Here is a 17470-nt window from a genome sequence, read left to right as displayed (position 1 = left end):
CCTTACGTGTGCGAGGACTGAAATGCCCTGCTCGCCCTCGGGGCACAGAAATGGAGCGGGTTGGGGGTGGGTGGGTACTGTGCCGCCTACGGCAGATGGTTCTGCACACACGTCTCACTGCTCTGCATTAGAACTAGTTTGAGAGAAGTAAAGGCCAGGTAGCGATTTGTAAACCTTACCAGAAACATTTGTTCACCATGCTAAAGAAGATAACAGGATAAAAACATATCAATTTTCAAATATATATGACTTGAAAAAGTCTCAAAAAGAACCCCCAAAAAACTGAGAACCATCCTTTATATTTATTCATTTTCTTTCCTTCAAGCTTTTATGGTCATTGAACTATTATGACAAGTCAAGATGAAAGGATCAGAGGAGATATCGTAATTATGTGATATCTTTTTTTGAAGCATTTTTTATTGTGTGAAAATATACATAACATAAATTTTACCATTTTAACCATTTTAAATACAGTTCAGTGTTATTAGGTATTTTCACAATACATAACTATCAACACCATCCATCTCGAGAAATTTTTCATCATTCCAAACTGATATTCTATACCTGTTAAACACGAACTCCCCATTCCACTCTCCTCCCAGCCCTTGGTAACCACTGTTCTACTTTCCGATTCTATGAATCTGACTAGGTACCTAATGTAAGTGGGGTCAGACAATATTTGTCTTTTTGGGTCTGACATTTCACTTAGCATAATGTCTTCAAGGTCCATCTGTATTGTAGCATATGCTAGAATTTTATTCCTTATAACGGCTGAGTAATATTCCATTGTATGTGTATACCACATTTTGGATCTTTTTTTTTTTTTTGCGGTACGCGGACCCCTCACTGTTGTGGCCTCTCCCGTTGTGGAGCACAGGCTCCGGACGCGCAGGCTCAGCGGCCATGGCTCACGGGCCCAGCCGCTCCACGTCACGTGGGATCCTCCCAGACCGGGGCATGAACCCGCGTCCCCTGCATAGGCAGGCGGACCCCCAACCACTGCGCCACCAGGGAAGCCCGGATCTTTTTTTAAAATCAGCTTTCCCTCATTTGTCTCCTCCTCCTTTCTTTGCTTCCATTTGGCTCTATGTTTCTCTCTAACACCCACCTTCCTTGTCTCCCTACACGTTTCCCTCCCTCTACTCTTCCCAGTTCTCCTTCTTCCCTCCCTGACATACTCATCATTTTCTCTACATGCTTAATATGTATTAATATTACATACCAAGTACTCTTCTTATGGGTATTTTTTTAATGAGGTAAAACTCAAGTTTATCTCATCTTAATTTTTTAACTATGTTATATACTTTTAATAATGATGGTCCTCATATCATAAAATTCTTAGATAGATGTAGATGCACATACAGTCCCAGCTCTCTGCACTAACTACTAACTTTGAGTAGATGACTTAGCTCCTCTGGTTTCAGTTTTCTAATATGTAAATTCAGTTGTACTACGTGATCTTTGAAGCCCCAACATTCAATGATTTATGCATATCAATCACTCGGAGGAAATTTTTGGGAAGAAGAATATTGATTTATTTGGTAAGTGTTAATTGCATGCTGTGAGCAAGATAATGAACAGTATCTTGAGTTTAAGCCTTAAAATGTGAGAAATGTTCACAAAGATAGAAAGAAGTTTGGCACATCTGTTATGGTGGGGATTTTTAAAAATATTTATTTATTTATTATTTTATTTATTTATTTTTGGCTGCACCAGGTCTTAGTTGCAGCACGCGGGATCTTTAGTTGCAGCATGGGGACTTCATAGTTCTGGCATGCAGACTCTTAGTTGTGGCATGTGTGCGGGATCTAGTTCCCCAACCAGGGATCAAACCCAGGCCCCCTGCGTTGGGAGCGCGGAGTCTTACCCACTGGACCACCAGGGAAGTCCCTATGGTGGGGTTTTTTTTGAAGACTTGTTTTCTCTATCTTTTTGGTTTTTTCTTATCTTTAAATTTGTAGCTAGTTGTTCTCTACAAACCCCTCTAAACCTACTTTGCTTCATCCCACTAACAAAACAATCACTTCTACTAATTAATTTTAGCTTACTCAATTTTCAAAAAGAAATATGGCAAATAACACCGAAGCTTGAGAATGAAGCTCCTTATAACAAAGTTGGCCTTGTTGAACAAACAGAACCTCATAATCTGTAGCACCGTTATATGTCTTACCCATGCTCAGCTTATAAAAACACACATGCACACAAATACTTATCTGCAATTTCATTTCTCTGCGGACAACTAAAGTTTAACACAGCCAACCTTAGACCAAAATAGTCCATTTCCAACATTCAAAAACTTTCTCCTTACTTTACCCTCTCTCTCTAGGTGGCAGCATCCCTCTTTGTTACAAATTACCTGCTTTTATCAGGACGAGAAAGGATTTGGTGCCAGTTACTTAAGCCAGTCATTATATAGATCTGAAGTATGGTTTTTTCACTTAGGTGCATCGCTACTCTAGAGGCATGATCAAGTTACTGAGCTGTAGTTTCTGGACGTCTGGTAGTTTCTCTGGATCTGCTAAGGGAAAAGAATTTATGTCCTGTCAGCATTACATTCTTTTAGGACCTGATCCCATTCTGTGGAGATATAGGCCACTTAAAAAATTTCTTCCTTCTCTCTCCTGTGAGATCAGGTCCCATCTCCTCAGTTCCAATTTAACCCCTGTCCTCTTTCTGGCTCAGCTCACACATACATGTTTTATGCCCTTTTGATGTTACTTTAGTTAGTTTCAAAATATATCTTCAGACCATCATCACTTGTTAGCAGTCTAGATCTTATACCTATGACTTCTGCCTTGCTTGTTTATTGCCATCCGCAGGGGGTGAGCTATCTGACATCTGGGTAGAAGGAATGCAGCTTCCTACTGAATACAGGTATTGATTGCATATTAAATCCTGACTTTTGGATATTGTACTAGATTTGCCAACAGACTTCATTAAAAAGCAATTCAGGGGGGCTTCCCTGGTGGCCCAGTGGTTGAGAGTCCGCATGCCGATGCAGGGGACACGGGTTCGTGCCCCGGTCCGGGAAGATCCCACATGCTGCGGAGTGGCTGGGCCCGTGAGCCATGGCCGCTGAGCCTGCGCGTCCGGAGCCTGTGCTCCGCAATGGGAGAAGCCACAACAGTGAGAGGCCTGCGTACCGAAAAAAAAAAAAAAAAAAAAAAGCAACTCAGGTGTGAAACTTACCTTGCCGAAATGTTGTTTAAGATTTCGTGTCAAGTTAATGATTTAATATAATGGTTGAGCCAGCACTTTTTAAATAGAATCCTCAATTTAAATAAAAAGTGAATTATAACAATGACTATTATTTAGCCCTTTTTAATTTGGAGTTTTGGACACTGCTTGTTTATTTTGTCAGAAGTATGAAGGATTTCTCCAAGGCCATATCAGTCCAGTTCCAAAAACAGTGCATTGCTGTCTTTCACACTTCATGCAGTGTGAGAGATACGGACTGTGCTGTTGTTTAAAAGAAAACTGCTAGCCCAGCAAGCAGGTCACTTTCTCTGGGCTGATGTGTTTGCATTGATACAGCTGCATTTTCTCACCTCTTTCTCTTAGGGACAAATACCCCCTTCTGAGACAGTTGGATGTGGTTAGTAATTTATATAGAAATTAACCGGTGACTTCAAAAACAACACATTTTGAACAACTGAACCACAAATTGAGTTCAAGGGCCAGCCATCACTCAGGCCCTTCATAAGTGCTTAGCTGAGCATCTATTTTTGTGCCCGATAAGAGGCAGTGAGCATGGATTAAAGCAGAGGCTCTGGAGTCAGGGTTCTTGGGTTAGGATCTGGCCTCTACACCCCTGCTGTGAGGTCTTGGCCATTACCTATCTCATGAGGCTTTTGCAAAGCAACGAGCTAACAACAGTGTCTGGCCTATGACAAACACTCCGTAAATGTGATTTCAGTGTCTGAAAAGCGCTTAAAACAGTGTCTGGCCTATGACAAACACTCCGTAAATGTGATTTGTTTGTAAGTGACATGTTAGCACTGTGGTGTAGTCCAGGGTATAAACTCAGTTTACTTCTCTCAAAGAACTTGTACAACACACTTAAGGAGACAACATCAACATGAATGAAATAATTATGGACAAATCATAGAAGCTTAGTTTTGAAAGGGGTCCTATAGGTCCCCTAGTGGAACTCACCATCTAAGGTGTCTAGAGCATCCTCAGTAGATGGCCTTCCATAACATGGCATATCAATAAGTGTTAAAAGGTATCCTGTTGCCTGAGCTTCCCAAAACGTGTGGCAGCATTCTGGTGTATGCGTTAACATGTGTGCCAAGATCTTGGTCCTTCATCCCACAGGGTCAGCCTCCTGTTTTTACCCCCAAGCTGTTATACACATTTGAGATTCATCTCTGTGGTACATGTATCAGTAATTCATTTCTTGCTACTACTGTGTAGTTATCCAGTATATGAATAGACCACAATTTGCTTATCCATTTACCTTGCTTATATACACTTGGGTTGTTCACATGTTGAAGCTCACAGGAATAAAATCTGCTATGAACATTCTTGCTCAAGCTTTTTGTGGACACATTATTTTCATTTCTCTTGGGGAACATGCCTAAGAATATAATTGCTAGAGCATAGGGTAGGTGTAGATTTAACTGTATAAGAAACTGACAAACTGTTTTCCAAAGTTGTTATACCACCTCACGGCAATGATTAGGAGTCTTGTTTCTCCACGTTCTCCCCAACACATAGTATCAACAGTGTTTTTAATTTTAGCCATTCTAGTGAATGTGAAACAGTATCTCACAGTGATTTTAATTATATTTTCCTGATGACTCATTATGTTGAGCATCTTTTGATGTGCTTACTGGCCATTTGTATATTCTTTTTGAAGTGCCTGCAAGATCATTTTTCCGTTTTTTAATCAAATTGTTTACATTAAGTTCTTTATATATTCTGATTACAAGTCTTTTTTCAGGTACATTTTTTACAAATATTTTCTCCCAGTCTTCTCTTTTCTTTTCCTAATATTATCCTTTAAAGAGCGGATACGTTTAGTGTTGATAGTCTGATTTGTCTAATTTTTATGGTTAGCACTTTTTCTGTCTGTCTAAAACCTGCCTATTCCAACTTTGTGAAGATAGTTTTCTGGTTTCTTTTAGGAGCTTTATAGATTTGCTTTTGCATTTTAGTATATTTCATCTCAAGTTAATTTTTGTATGAGGTAGGTATTAAGGTTCATTTTTAGTAATATGTTTATCTATTTGTTCCAGGATTATTACAGAAAAGACTATCTTTTTCTCTTTCAAATTATCTTGGTATCTTTGTCAAAAATCAATTGACTACATATGAATAATAGTTCAATTTCTTGGCTCCCTCTTCTGTTGCAATGGTTGATTTTCTATCCTTACACCATTATTATACCACCTTGATTATTATAGCTTAAAATCCAAAGTATAAGTTGTCAACTGTGTATTTCTTTTTCAAGATTGATTAACTATTCTAGATCCTTTGCATTTCCTTATAAATTTTACATCAGCTTGTCCAAAAAAGAAAGTCTGCTAGAATTTTGATTGGGATGGCCTTGACTCTCTAGATCAATTGAAGAGGATCAATACCTTAATAATATTGAGGCTTCCAATTCATGTATTTAGTTCCATCTTCTTTAGCTTCTCTCTGCAATGTCTGTTTTAAGTGTACAGGTCTTGCACATATTTCATTATTTATTATTATTAGTTCTAGTGTTTTGAGCAGTGGACGTAGATTCCTAAGGATTTTTCTACATAGACTATCACTTGTCTGTGAATAAAAACAGTTTTATCTCTTTCTTTCCAATACGTAAGCCTTTTGTTTTCTTTTTCTTAACTTAGTACACTGGCTAGGACCTCCAGTATGATGCTCAGTAGAAGGAATTAGAGCAGACATCTTTGTTATCTTCTGATCTTAGCAGGAAAGTGTTCAGCCTTTCACTTGATACTGAAAGTACGATGTTAGATGCTGGGTTTTGTAAAGTTCTTTATCAGGTTGAGTAAGTTCCTTTCCATACCAAATCCTTTAAAAGTTTTTCATGACTGAATGTTGAATTTTGTTTATGTTTTTTTTCTGCATCTTTCTGGCACAGTGTTGTTTATAATATTCCCTTGTTATCCTTCTAATATTTGAAGGATCTGTAATGGCACTCTGTATCATTCCTGATAATGGATTATGTGTTTTGTCTCTCTCTCTCTCTCTCTCTTTTTTTTTTTTTTTTTTTGGCTGCACTGTGCAGCATGCAGGATCTTAGTTCCTCAACCAGGGATCAAACCCATGCCCCCTGCAGTGGAGCACTGGAAGCACGGCGTCTTAACCACTGGACCACCAGGTAAGTCCCTGTTTTGTCTCTTTTTTATTGATAAGTCTAGTTAGGATTTTATTAATGTTTTCAAAGAAATAGCTTTTGGGAATCATGGATGAGTAGAATATTTCCTCCTAGCTTTGGTTTTAGAAGTAGGAAAATGAAAGAGTTTTCTTGTTTATTTTTACTTTAATTTTGTTGTTTTAAGTCTAACTTCAGAAATGTAATTAGGGATGGCTTTGACAGCCATAGCTGTAAAAAAATTGTGGTAAAATACACATACCATAAAAGGTACCATGTTAACCATTTTTAAGTGTAGAGCACAGTAGTTTTTTTGTTTTTGTTTTGTTTTTTTTTGCGGTATGCAGGCCTCTCACTGTTGTGGCCTCTCCTTTTGCGGAGCACAGGCTCAGCGGCCATGGCTCACGGGCCTAGCTGCTCTGCTGCATGTGGGATCTTCTCGGACCGGGGCATGAACCCACGTCCCCTGCATCGGCAGGCAGACTCTCAACCGCTGTGCCACCAGGGAAGCCCAGCACAGTAGTTTTAACTTTGTTCACAATGTTGTTCAATCAATCTCCAGAACTCTTTCACCTTGTGAAACTGAAACTGTATACCATTAAACATTCTTCCTGCCCCTGGCCAAGCCTCTGGAAATTCCCATTCTACTTTCTGTCTCTATGAATTTAACAGTTCTACATATCTCATATTAGTGGAATCATGCAGTATTTGTCTTTTGTGACTGGCTTGTTTCACTTAACATAATATCCTTAAGAATCATCCATCTGATACAGTTGTAGCCTACATCAGAATTTCCTTCCTTTTTAAAACTGAATAATAATCCAGTTATGTATTTTGTTTATCCATTCATTTGTTGATGAACACATAGGTTGCCTACCCTTTTTGGCTATTGTGTGTGCAAGTATCTGTTTGAGTCCCTGCTTTCACTTCTTTGGGGGTATATACCCAGAAGTAGAATATCTGGTTCATAGAATAATTCTATTTTAAAATTTTAAATAGTAAGGAACTACCATACTATTTTCCACAGCAGATGCATGATTTTACTTTCCCACCACCAAAACACAAGGGTTCTAATTTCTCCACTCTCTTATCAACACTTGTTATTTTCTGTTTTCTTTTTTTAATAGTAACCATCCTAACAAGTGTAAGGTGGGAAAGTGAAGTTTAAATAATTACATTAATTTTCCAAATCCTCACATATGTGCCATCCATTAGGAAGGCTTATTATGGAAAGGATTCCTGTCCTGGGTGTGAGGTTGAACATGATAAATGAGTAGAATATGAGTTCTCCCCTTTTTAATAATTTTTAAATGATCTACATTTGTTTCTACCAATCTGTGACTTTAAATGCTTTGCAAATAGAACAAAACTATCTCTTTGAAGCTCCCTTTTGGTGAAAGAAAAACAGAAGTGCATGTAGGTCTTCTGGAGATTGAGTTTAATAATGGTCAACAATTTAATCAGTCATACCCACAAAATGAAATCCCATATAAAAACTCCAGACACCAAGCTCAATGGAGCTTCCTGGTCGGTGAGCTCATTGATGTACTGGGAGAGTGGTGCACCCAGACTCCACGGGGACAGAAGCTCCTGTGCTCAGGACTTGCCTAGACCTTGCCCTATGTATTCCTTCATCTGACTGTTCATTTGTATCCTTTATAATAAAATGGCATCTTTTATAATAAAATGGCAATTGTGAGCTTCCTTGAGTTCTATGAATTGTTCTAGCAAATTTTAAAACCTGAGAGGGTTGTGAGAAGCCTTGAATTTGTAGTTGTCCAGGCAGAAATGTAGGTATCTTGGAGACACCTGAAAGTTGTAACTGGCATTTGAAGGGGGGCGGTCTTGTGAGACTGAGCCCTTAACTTTTGGGGTCTTTGCTAACTCTTAAGTAGTGTTAGAATTGAATTGAATTGTACGACACCCAGTGGTGTCAAAAAATTGGTGTCAGGGGCTTCCCTGGTGGCACAGTGGTTGAGAGTCCACCCGCCGATGCAGGGGACACGAGTTCGTGCCCTGGTCCGGGAGGATCCCACATGCCGCAGAGTGGCTAGGCCCGTGAACCATGGTCGCTGAGCCTGCACGTCCAGAGCCTGTGCTCCACAATGGGAGAGGCCACAGCAGTGAGAGGCCCGCGTACCACAAAAAAAAAAAAATTGGTGTCAGAGCACACAAAGAAAATCAAGAGGAATCCCAATGCATCTTGGGTCTGCAGAGGTTTTCTAATATGGACCAATGAAGAAAATTAATCATGGTAACACTAAGAATCATGGATTTTATGAGACAGCTATATATAACAGAAAGTGCCTTGAATGTAGATTTTAATAACTATGTAACCTTGGAAAAATCACTTGACCTTGAAGATTCCTAGTGTCCACATTTTTAAAAATGAGGCTAATGATGCTTACCTGTAATAGTTAATTTTATGTGTCAACTTGGCTGCACCACAGCGCCAGATATTTGGTCACACATTATTCTGGATGTTTCTGTGAGAGTGTTTTGAGTGAGATTTACATTAAATTGGTGAACTTTGTGTAAAGTAGATTGCCCTCCATAATGTTGGTGGGCTTCATCCAGTCAGTTGAAAGCCTGACTAGAACAAAAGTTTGACCTCTCCTGAGGAAGACGGAATTCTGCCAGCAGACAACCTTTGGACTTCAACTGCAACATCGGTAGGATCTTCATGTGGGTCTCCAACCTGCTGGCCCACACAACAGACTTTGGACTTGCTAGCTTGCATAATCATGTGATCAGTCCCTTAAAATAACCTCTCTCCCTCTCTCTATATCATTATCTATATGTATCTGTATATTTCAATATACACACACATGTATATACATATAGAGTATGTATATATGTACATGTTTTGAGGTTAACAAAGTAGTCTCACATACATTATCTTATTTAATTCTCATAACAACCAGGTGAAGTAGTGTATTAATCAAGTTTCTGCAGAGAAAGAGAACAATAGGATGTATACATACATGTGTACACACAAACATACAGACCTACATGTATGTAGACACACATTACATACATGTATACATGCATGTATATATGTATACACATCTGTATAAGTAAATAAGATAATGTCTGTGAAACTACTTTGTGAACTTCAAAGCACTGTAAAATGTAAGGATCGTTAAATCTGCCTAGTACATGTAATGTGTACTGAAATTTGTGCTGAGTATTTATAGACATAAATTAATGTCTACAAATGTGGTCTCAGATCAATGTTATAGACAAATGAATTTGAAATATCACAGAAGAAGCAACCGTAGAAAGATTAGCCTTCTGGACTTCTGTTCTGGACTAGTATAGCACCTGTTGCCATAGAGTGTAAAATCTATGTGGACAGGACAGCATGCGGCTTAGCTGACTTAGCTCAGCATACATACCCAGCATCTGGCACAGTGTTTTGCATAGTCATTGTCCAGCTAATTGCTGAAGAATAAGTGACTTTTATCTATGTGGTCATGCAAAAAGCACATTTTGTGAGTGACCAGGTGGAAAGGGTTAAATACCTCAGACTTAACATAAAGCACATTAACATCTAGCATGGAGGACTGGGAAGTACGCATGTGTTGAACCTGGTTATGCCTCAGAAGAGTTAAATGTCAACTAATCCTGACCTGTATGCTGGAATCTTAGTCTGGCTGGTGGTAGGCCAAAGCCACAAACTCAGAGTACCTCAGTGAATAAATCCACAGCCAGCCCTCACTCTCTGAAACAAATGGCTTTGCTTCCTTGGACCTTTGCTGAACTTTGCATAATAACAAGGTACAAATATAGCTTGGTGGAAAAGTCAGAACCATTGCACTGAATGAATACTTTTAAACTCTAGGACAGTAACTGGAATGCAAACACTGCCCAGTGTCACTTGTCAAATCAGATCTCTAGATGACATCTCTTGTAGCAGTCAGTGGCCAGTCTGGATTGCATTAGCATGCTTCACAACTTTATGGATTGTGGTTTATGTGGGCAGATATTTTGAGACTCAGTTGTGGAAGAATATGGTTGCTTTCAAAACATTCTAGGCAAAAGCTTTGGTCTGCAAGAGGAGACCAGACTTCTAATCTTGTTGATATTTTGGGAAATATGTCATCACAATTTCCAGGCTGTTCTGGATATGGCCAGTAAGGCAGAGACCATCAACACGGCCTGCCTTAAATTAAAGCAACAGTGGGATACTATTTTCCACTTATAAAATTGGAAAAAAAACAATTTTAAAATAATACCCAGTATTACTGAGACTCTATATCTCTACACTGCTGATTAGAGGACCATCTGCCTCCCCCACCCTGAAAAATCTTTAAAAACATGCATATCCTTTGACTCCACAATTCTACCTCTAAGAATGTATTCCAAGAAAATAATCTTATCTCGGCAATGATTTATCCATTAGTGTATGTTAAACACAGTGTTGCTTGTAATAGTGAAAAGTTAGAAATCAATGAAATGTCCAGCCACAGTAAATTGCCTAAAAGAATTTTGCTACATCCATATGAAGGAATAGTATACAACTGTTAAAAATAAGTTTGTAGAAGAATATATAATGACAAGGGAATTTGTTCATAATCTATTGTTGAGTTAAAAAGCAGTTTGCAAACTCTATGTACAAAATAAGTCTATATTTACTTTAAAAAATCAAGCAAAAGAATAATTTGTACATGTGCATATAAGAAAAGGCTAGAAGGCTATACATTAAGATGTTAATAGCAACTATCTTTGGGTGGTGATTTTTACAGGTGATTTTTACCATCTCCTTTATGCTTCCCCTAGCAAGGTTACTATAATAAATATTACATCAACAATTGTGGGAGAGGGAAGGTAGCTTTAAACATTTCAAACAAAATGAACAGCAAACAGAAAAACCTATGATGAATTAGATTGTCTATTAATAGAGAAGCAAGTACATTTGACAGTGCTGTGATTAAACCCTGGCACATTCTAGGACTTTACATTCTTAGGCAGTTAGTTCAAAATAATTTATATGAGCCCTGATGGTACAAAAGGGTCTTAGTAGTTTTTGCTGTTTTCACTTAATAGGAAGTATTTTATACCCACACTCTGCTAAGCCTTGTACAGCATGAAGTCCAGGAACTGAAGCAGGGAGGTGGCCTGACACATTCACACAAATGTTAGCACACAGATGCCACCTTGGAAATGGGAGGTTTCAGCCCTTCAGCCAACACTCTTCATGCCACTGAAATCTAAAGCTGTGTCTATGGAAAAATAAAGAGCTTGTAGTCTAGATCCATACATAGACAGATCCATCTGTCTATTGAGGGTATTGAGGAGAAGTTAGAAATGTCTGGGCTAAATCCTTAACCTCTTGGGGGTGATGTCATCCCTGACACCCAGCCTTTTCTACAAGTGTCCTTGGTGTCCCTGACAGAGTGGATTGGAGGGACCATCCTGTCTATTCATGTCAACCATCTGCCGCTAATTGATGCAGCTGGCTGAGTAGTGGATTTGAAATTTTAAGACTGATGGTGAAAATGGCTGCAAGGTAGATAGTTCAGTCTGAATGAGTGCCCATCATGTGAAATGTGACACTTCTCCTTGTCTGTCTCCATCTGTTCCAGAACCATAAAAGAGAAAGAGCCAAGAATATATTTATTTCTACCACAAATGAATGAGCCAGAGATCCAGACAAATTTAGGCTTAAACTTTAAGTCCAAGATGATACCATTAGTGGTAGGACAAGGGAGAACGTTGCAGACTAACTTAAAGCCACTCTCAGCAAATTTCCCCTGTAGCAGACTCAGCCTTGCCTAGATCGGTGTTTTGAATTACACAAAATCCAGAGTACTGTGGAAAAATGACAGTGGTTGGAAGTGTAAGCACATAAGTTTCAGAATGACAACTCCAAGGAATATGCATTCTCAATAGTCTTCTATAGTTCTTTAAAAACCAATAGTGAATGCAAGTTAACTCACCCTTATACAGCACTATTATGTCTATTCTCAGAGTTTAAAAATGAAAGATTGCAAAGCATTTCACAGCAGAGATTCCCCAGCCCACCATCCTTCCGGAAATGCAAATGGATAGGAGGTCACAGAACACACAACCCATTAGCCTGACTGACTCACCTTGATGTTGCTGGTCCTCTGGAATCTTCAGTCTACAGGTGTGCAAACTGTTGAACAGGTGGCTGCTGCCCTTTCTTTGTATGGTAGACATGGTACTCGCAGTACGGCTGTGGCTCCAGTATCAGTAGGGTATTCCTTCCCTTGGCCAGTCACCTAGAATGGTCTTCACACGATACCCGGAACCACAGAGGTACAGGCAGATCCTGTCCTTGCGTGGAAAAACATTTACTTCTCTAATAAACTTCCAAGTGTTTCCTAGTCATGATTCTTGAAATAAGTATTTACTAACTTGTAGCTTCTCCTACATATAAATGCCAATTCATTTGGATACAAACACAAAGCACATTGAAACTTCCCCCCTTATAGTGTAAAATCCAGTAAAGTATTTCTAACAGATTACAGTTTTGCAATGATCGACTCCTTCTGCTGACGTGAAGTCTAATGTCCCGAGTATTTAGAGACGACTGCTAGAGTAATACATACACAAAGGAAAAAAAAAAAGCGCTGCTGAGTTAAATCAAGTGATTTCTAAGCCTGGTCTGAGTTACCCTCCGTGACAGCTGAAAGTGAACGGTTCTTAAAGGAGGCTGGAAGGGGGAGGAGCCGAGTGGGCTAGGCTGATTAGCATATAGAGGCAGGCAAGAAATGGCGTTGGAGTTGCTTTGAATAATAGTGACCAAAGCAGGGATTGTAAAAAGATGCCCCAACGTTGCAGTCATCACATATCTGATTTCTGCTACTTTGTTTGTAATTAAAACGAAAGCTCACAGCAGGGGTTTATACCGCATGGATATTGACGTGTATACCCGACATCTAAAGGAACTGCTAATGAGCTCATGGAAATCTACTGCTGGAACTTTCAGTTTCTGTAAACACCTTTGAGTCTTCAGAAGGGGGCCGTTTTAGAGCAGACTGCTGTCAAGGCAATTATTTGGAGCTCTGGAAGAAAAATAAAAACACAAAACATTATCTTTCCAGAGATCTATATCTGTTTCCCCTTAGATTATCTTTTACTACTTCTAGGTCATAAGACAAAGCTATTTCCAGTGTTTTCTTGTGCTGAAATAGCATACTTCATTGAAATACTGAAAATCGTTTCTATTTCATTGAAATAATAACGTATTTCATTCCTGCTTAAAGACAAACCCCAAACACCTTTCATTGAACTTAGGAACCTGCTACCTCTGAAGTTGTAATGAATGCTGGTAGATCCTACCCTTCAAGATTCACAGCTCTTGTAGATTCAGAGATGACGTGGTGGGCAAGGACAAGGAGAAAGGCAGAGCTGTTTAGCCTCAAAATCTGGAACCTGCAGTTTCCTGTGCACATTCGGAAACTGGTGCTAAGCTTGACACCCTAACTAGAAATTTACCTCCTAGCCGGATCCTGGTGGGCACCCTCATTTCACTTTGAGGCAATTAACAGTTCCCCAAGCATACTCTGAGCTATGAAAACTCTTATGGAATGTAACTGCTGTTTCATAATTCTTATGATTTTTGTCAAACTGCTTTTACTATTTTAGTAAATAGTTTACCTATTGCAGTTTTTTAGGTCCCTCAGAGTGTAACAGGTTATAGAAGTGTTTGGCTACATTGAAAGAGATTCCTGTTACTAGAGAACTATAGTTTCTGCTTTAAATGGCTGGTATTTATCTTCTGCTTCACAATGGTCATGGTAGGAGGCTGAGGTATTTTCTTGCTGAATTACATAAAGCTATCAATATGCTATCTAAAGCAATTATACTCCAATAAAGGTGTTAAAAATTAAAAAATTTTAAAAATGTAAAAGACATTTTAAATATAAAAGAAAAAAGAAGATGCTTATGTTGGCATTAAGTAAGAGTGAAAGAGGGCACCAACACTATGTGTTCCCCACATTTGTTGGTATCACAGAATCTAACAACATTAAAAAGGATTCATGTAACTTATTGGGTTTGTTTGCATTGGAACGCTTATTATAATATCAAAAATGTCTTCTGATTCATTAGTGAAATAAAATAATTGTGCTCTATATTAAAAATATATATATTCTATCTAGTTGTGGACCTCACTAAACGTATTATCATGTAGGTAAATCAAATAACCCACAAAACTGTAAGCCAGGCCTTGAGAGAAATGAATGTTTTAAAAAGTGTTTTACAATGAGAAAAAAATATATATATATATATAAGAAGAGAGAATAGCATAATAAGCCCTATGCACCCATCACTTGGAGTCAGTCATTATTAGCTCATGGATAACCTTGTTTCTAATGTGTGTTTCATCACAACCACATTTCCCCCTCACTCCACCACTGGATTTGAAGCATCCCAGACATAAATGCGTTCATAAATATTTCAATTTGTATTTCTAAAATGCAAGGACTTTGAAAAATAGAACCATAATAAAAGTGTCACCTTTTTAACAATTAAGCATTATTACTTAATGTGATTAAATATCCAGGTGGTATTTTGCTCAAATTGGGACCCAAAAGTCCACACATTGTATTTGGTTGCTATATCTCTCTTTTTTTAAAATAGTAATCTTTTATTTATTTGTTTGTTTGTTTGTTTGTTTGTTTGTTTTTGACTATGCTGGGTCTTCGTTTCTGTGCGAGGGCTTTCTCTAGTTGCGGCAAGGGGGGGCCACTCTTCATCGCGGTGCGCGGGCCTCTCACTATCGCGGCCTCTCTTGTTGTGGAGCACAGGCTCCAGACGCACAAGCTCAGTAGTTGTGGCTCACGGGCCTAGTTGCTCCACGGCATGTGGGATCTTCCCAGACCAGGGCTCCCAGACCGTGTCCCCTGCATTAGCAGGCAGATTCTCAACCACTGAGCCACCAGGGAAGCCCACTATGTCTCTTTAAGTCTTTTTTATTCTGTAGGTTTCTCTCTGAGAGGAAATGTTGCTTGGAAATTAGCGTCTACATTTATCCTAATGCAGGGTCTAGTGTTTCAAAAAGTCCCCTATATGCCTCCATTTTTCTTACTCACAAATGAATGTAAAGCTGGGAGAAAAGAGAAGGAAAGGAATGGTCAGCTGACCATAGAGCCAGCTTTCTAACCTCAGCACTCCCACTAGTGTACTGTGTAACCTTGAACTAGGAACTTAACATCTCTGGGTTTGTGTCTTCATTTGTCAAATGAAACAAATGTTTAGTAAGCAATGCAAGAAAGTATTCAACACTCGCTCTGTGGATATGAAGGCCTGGAAAGGGAAGAGATATCCTGTTTTGTCTTTGACTAAAGCCTGAGAAGAAAAAATAGATTTTAAACTGAGAATCTGAGTAGAATTTGGGAGTGTATTTGAAAATCTAGGCCTTCAAGTCTCAAACTTGGCTGACTACCATAATTACCCAGGGAATGTGGTAAAGTTTGAGAGTTTTGAGCCCCAATTTCAGAGTCTGGGGTATGGGGTATATATATAGTAAAAATCTATATATGTATTTTTTTTACGTAACTCCCACCCCCCAATGCCAGCATTATTGAGATGCAGTTGACACATAGCACTGTGTAAGTTTAAGGTGGTACACATGTTGGTTTGACGCATTTTTTATATTGCAAAATGATTATCACCACAGCATTAGCTACCATCGCCATCTTGTCACACAGTTACCATTTCTTTTTTGTGGTGGGAACTTTTAAGATTTACTCTGTCTTAGCAATATTCAAGTATATGATACAGCATTATTAGCTATAGTCACTGTGCTGTACATTAGATCCTCCAACTTGTTAATCTTATAACTGGAAGTTTGTACTCCTTGACCAATAATACTCGACAACCCCTGGCAACCACCACTCTACTCTGTTTCTCAGAGTTTGGCTTTTTTTAGATGGCATCGGTATAAAGTCCTGTTATCAAAGTAAGCAAGCCTAACCTGCTTAAACAGCTCTGGTTTGTGCCACTACTTCATTCATTATATCTTTCCTGAGGACTGATGAAACCAAACAAACACTCCCTAAACATAGTAGTTTCCAGTCCACGACCTAAGAGTATAGGGACAGTACCGGGGAAAGTTGCTGCCTAGTTCCTCTATGTCCCACTGTTGTGTATCATTGAGTGAGCCCTGGGCAGTGACCCTGTGACTGAGTCAAGAGCAGGCTCTTATACAGCATGTTCAGTTACACTTCTGCTCTCAGAGGACTCTCTGTTTTGACTCACCAGTTTCTATTGGAAACAAGCCAGTGTAGCTGAAAGCAGTATGTTACAGGAGTACTATATGTGAAATAACATCAGATGTATCAACCGCAGTAAGTATCAGCTATAATAAGCCATAGCCGTTGCTTTTCAGACACACCACCAAGTTAGTAGTACACAATGGGCATGTTATACTTTGTTTTTTGCTTGTAAATAAAAGCAAAAAGTCAGAATACAAAAGGTGAAGTCTGCCTGGGTCAAGAAACAGGTGAATAATATCTTTGCTTGCAGTTTGTTTAAAAATGAGTTAGGGGCTTCCCTGGTGGCGCAGTGGTTGAGAGTCCGTCTGCCGATACAGGGGACACGGGTTCGTGCCCTGGTCCGGGAAGATCCCACATGCCGCGGAGTGGCTGGGCCCGTGAGCCATAGCTGCTGAGCCTGCACGTCCAGAGCCTGTGCTCCACAATGGGAGAGGCCACAGCAGTGAGAGGCCCGTGTACCGCAAAAAAAAAAAAAATGAGTTAGAATCCTCTGAAAGCCAAGCTTTTTCCCTTATCAGCTCTCTCTGATGCCAAAACAATGCCACCAGTTTCCTTGGTCTAAGTTCTTCCTTCCCTCCCATATCCTTTCTGCTTAACCTGTGTCTTTGTACTCCCACAAGAGTAGAGTAGAATGGCATGTCACAGGTAAACAGTTGATCTTATCAGCTGGTGCTTTTGGAGTGATGCTGGAAAAATTGATATTTGATTATTAGAATTCTCAGAAAGCTATGAATTCTAATCATAGGATATCAGTTTTATAATCTAAATGGTTCTCAGTTTATAGGAGAATTTTCTTTGTTCAATTGAACCATGTTTAAAAAGTATTGTACGTTACACATGCATTGTACATTAGTTCATAAGTGAGTTACTTGTTTAATAATAACTTGCCTTGTTTCAA

The 17470-nt window shown here is 39.1% G+C and overlaps 1 protein-coding gene across 6 annotated transcripts in view; it reads right to left on the bottom strand.

The window, feature by feature from the left end:
- Nucleotides 1-12508, bottom strand: part of RANBP3L (RAN binding protein 3 like) — a gene marked incomplete at both ends in the record, with an annotated part of 47615 nt that extends 35107 nt beyond the window's left edge. For all 6 annotated transcript variants that reach the window (XM_079702028.1, XM_079702027.1, XM_079702030.1 and 3 more), the window contains one exon: nt 12418-12508. In XM_079702028.1, coding sequence (XP_079558154.1) covers nt 12418-12508 — 91 coding nt within the window. The remainder of the gene's footprint in view (nt 1-12417) is intronic.
- Between the last annotated feature and the right edge of the window lie 4962 nt (nt 12509-17470).

The sequence above is a fragment of the Hyperoodon ampullatus genome (genome assembly GCF_949752795.1).
Source record: "Hyperoodon ampullatus genome assembly, chromosome: 4".
In the NCBI taxonomy this organism is placed as follows: Eukaryota; Metazoa; Chordata; class Mammalia; order Artiodactyla; family Ziphiidae; genus Hyperoodon; species Hyperoodon ampullatus.
The sequence above is the reverse complement of the archived record's forward strand: the minus strand, read 5'-3'. Positions and strand labels throughout refer to the sequence as shown.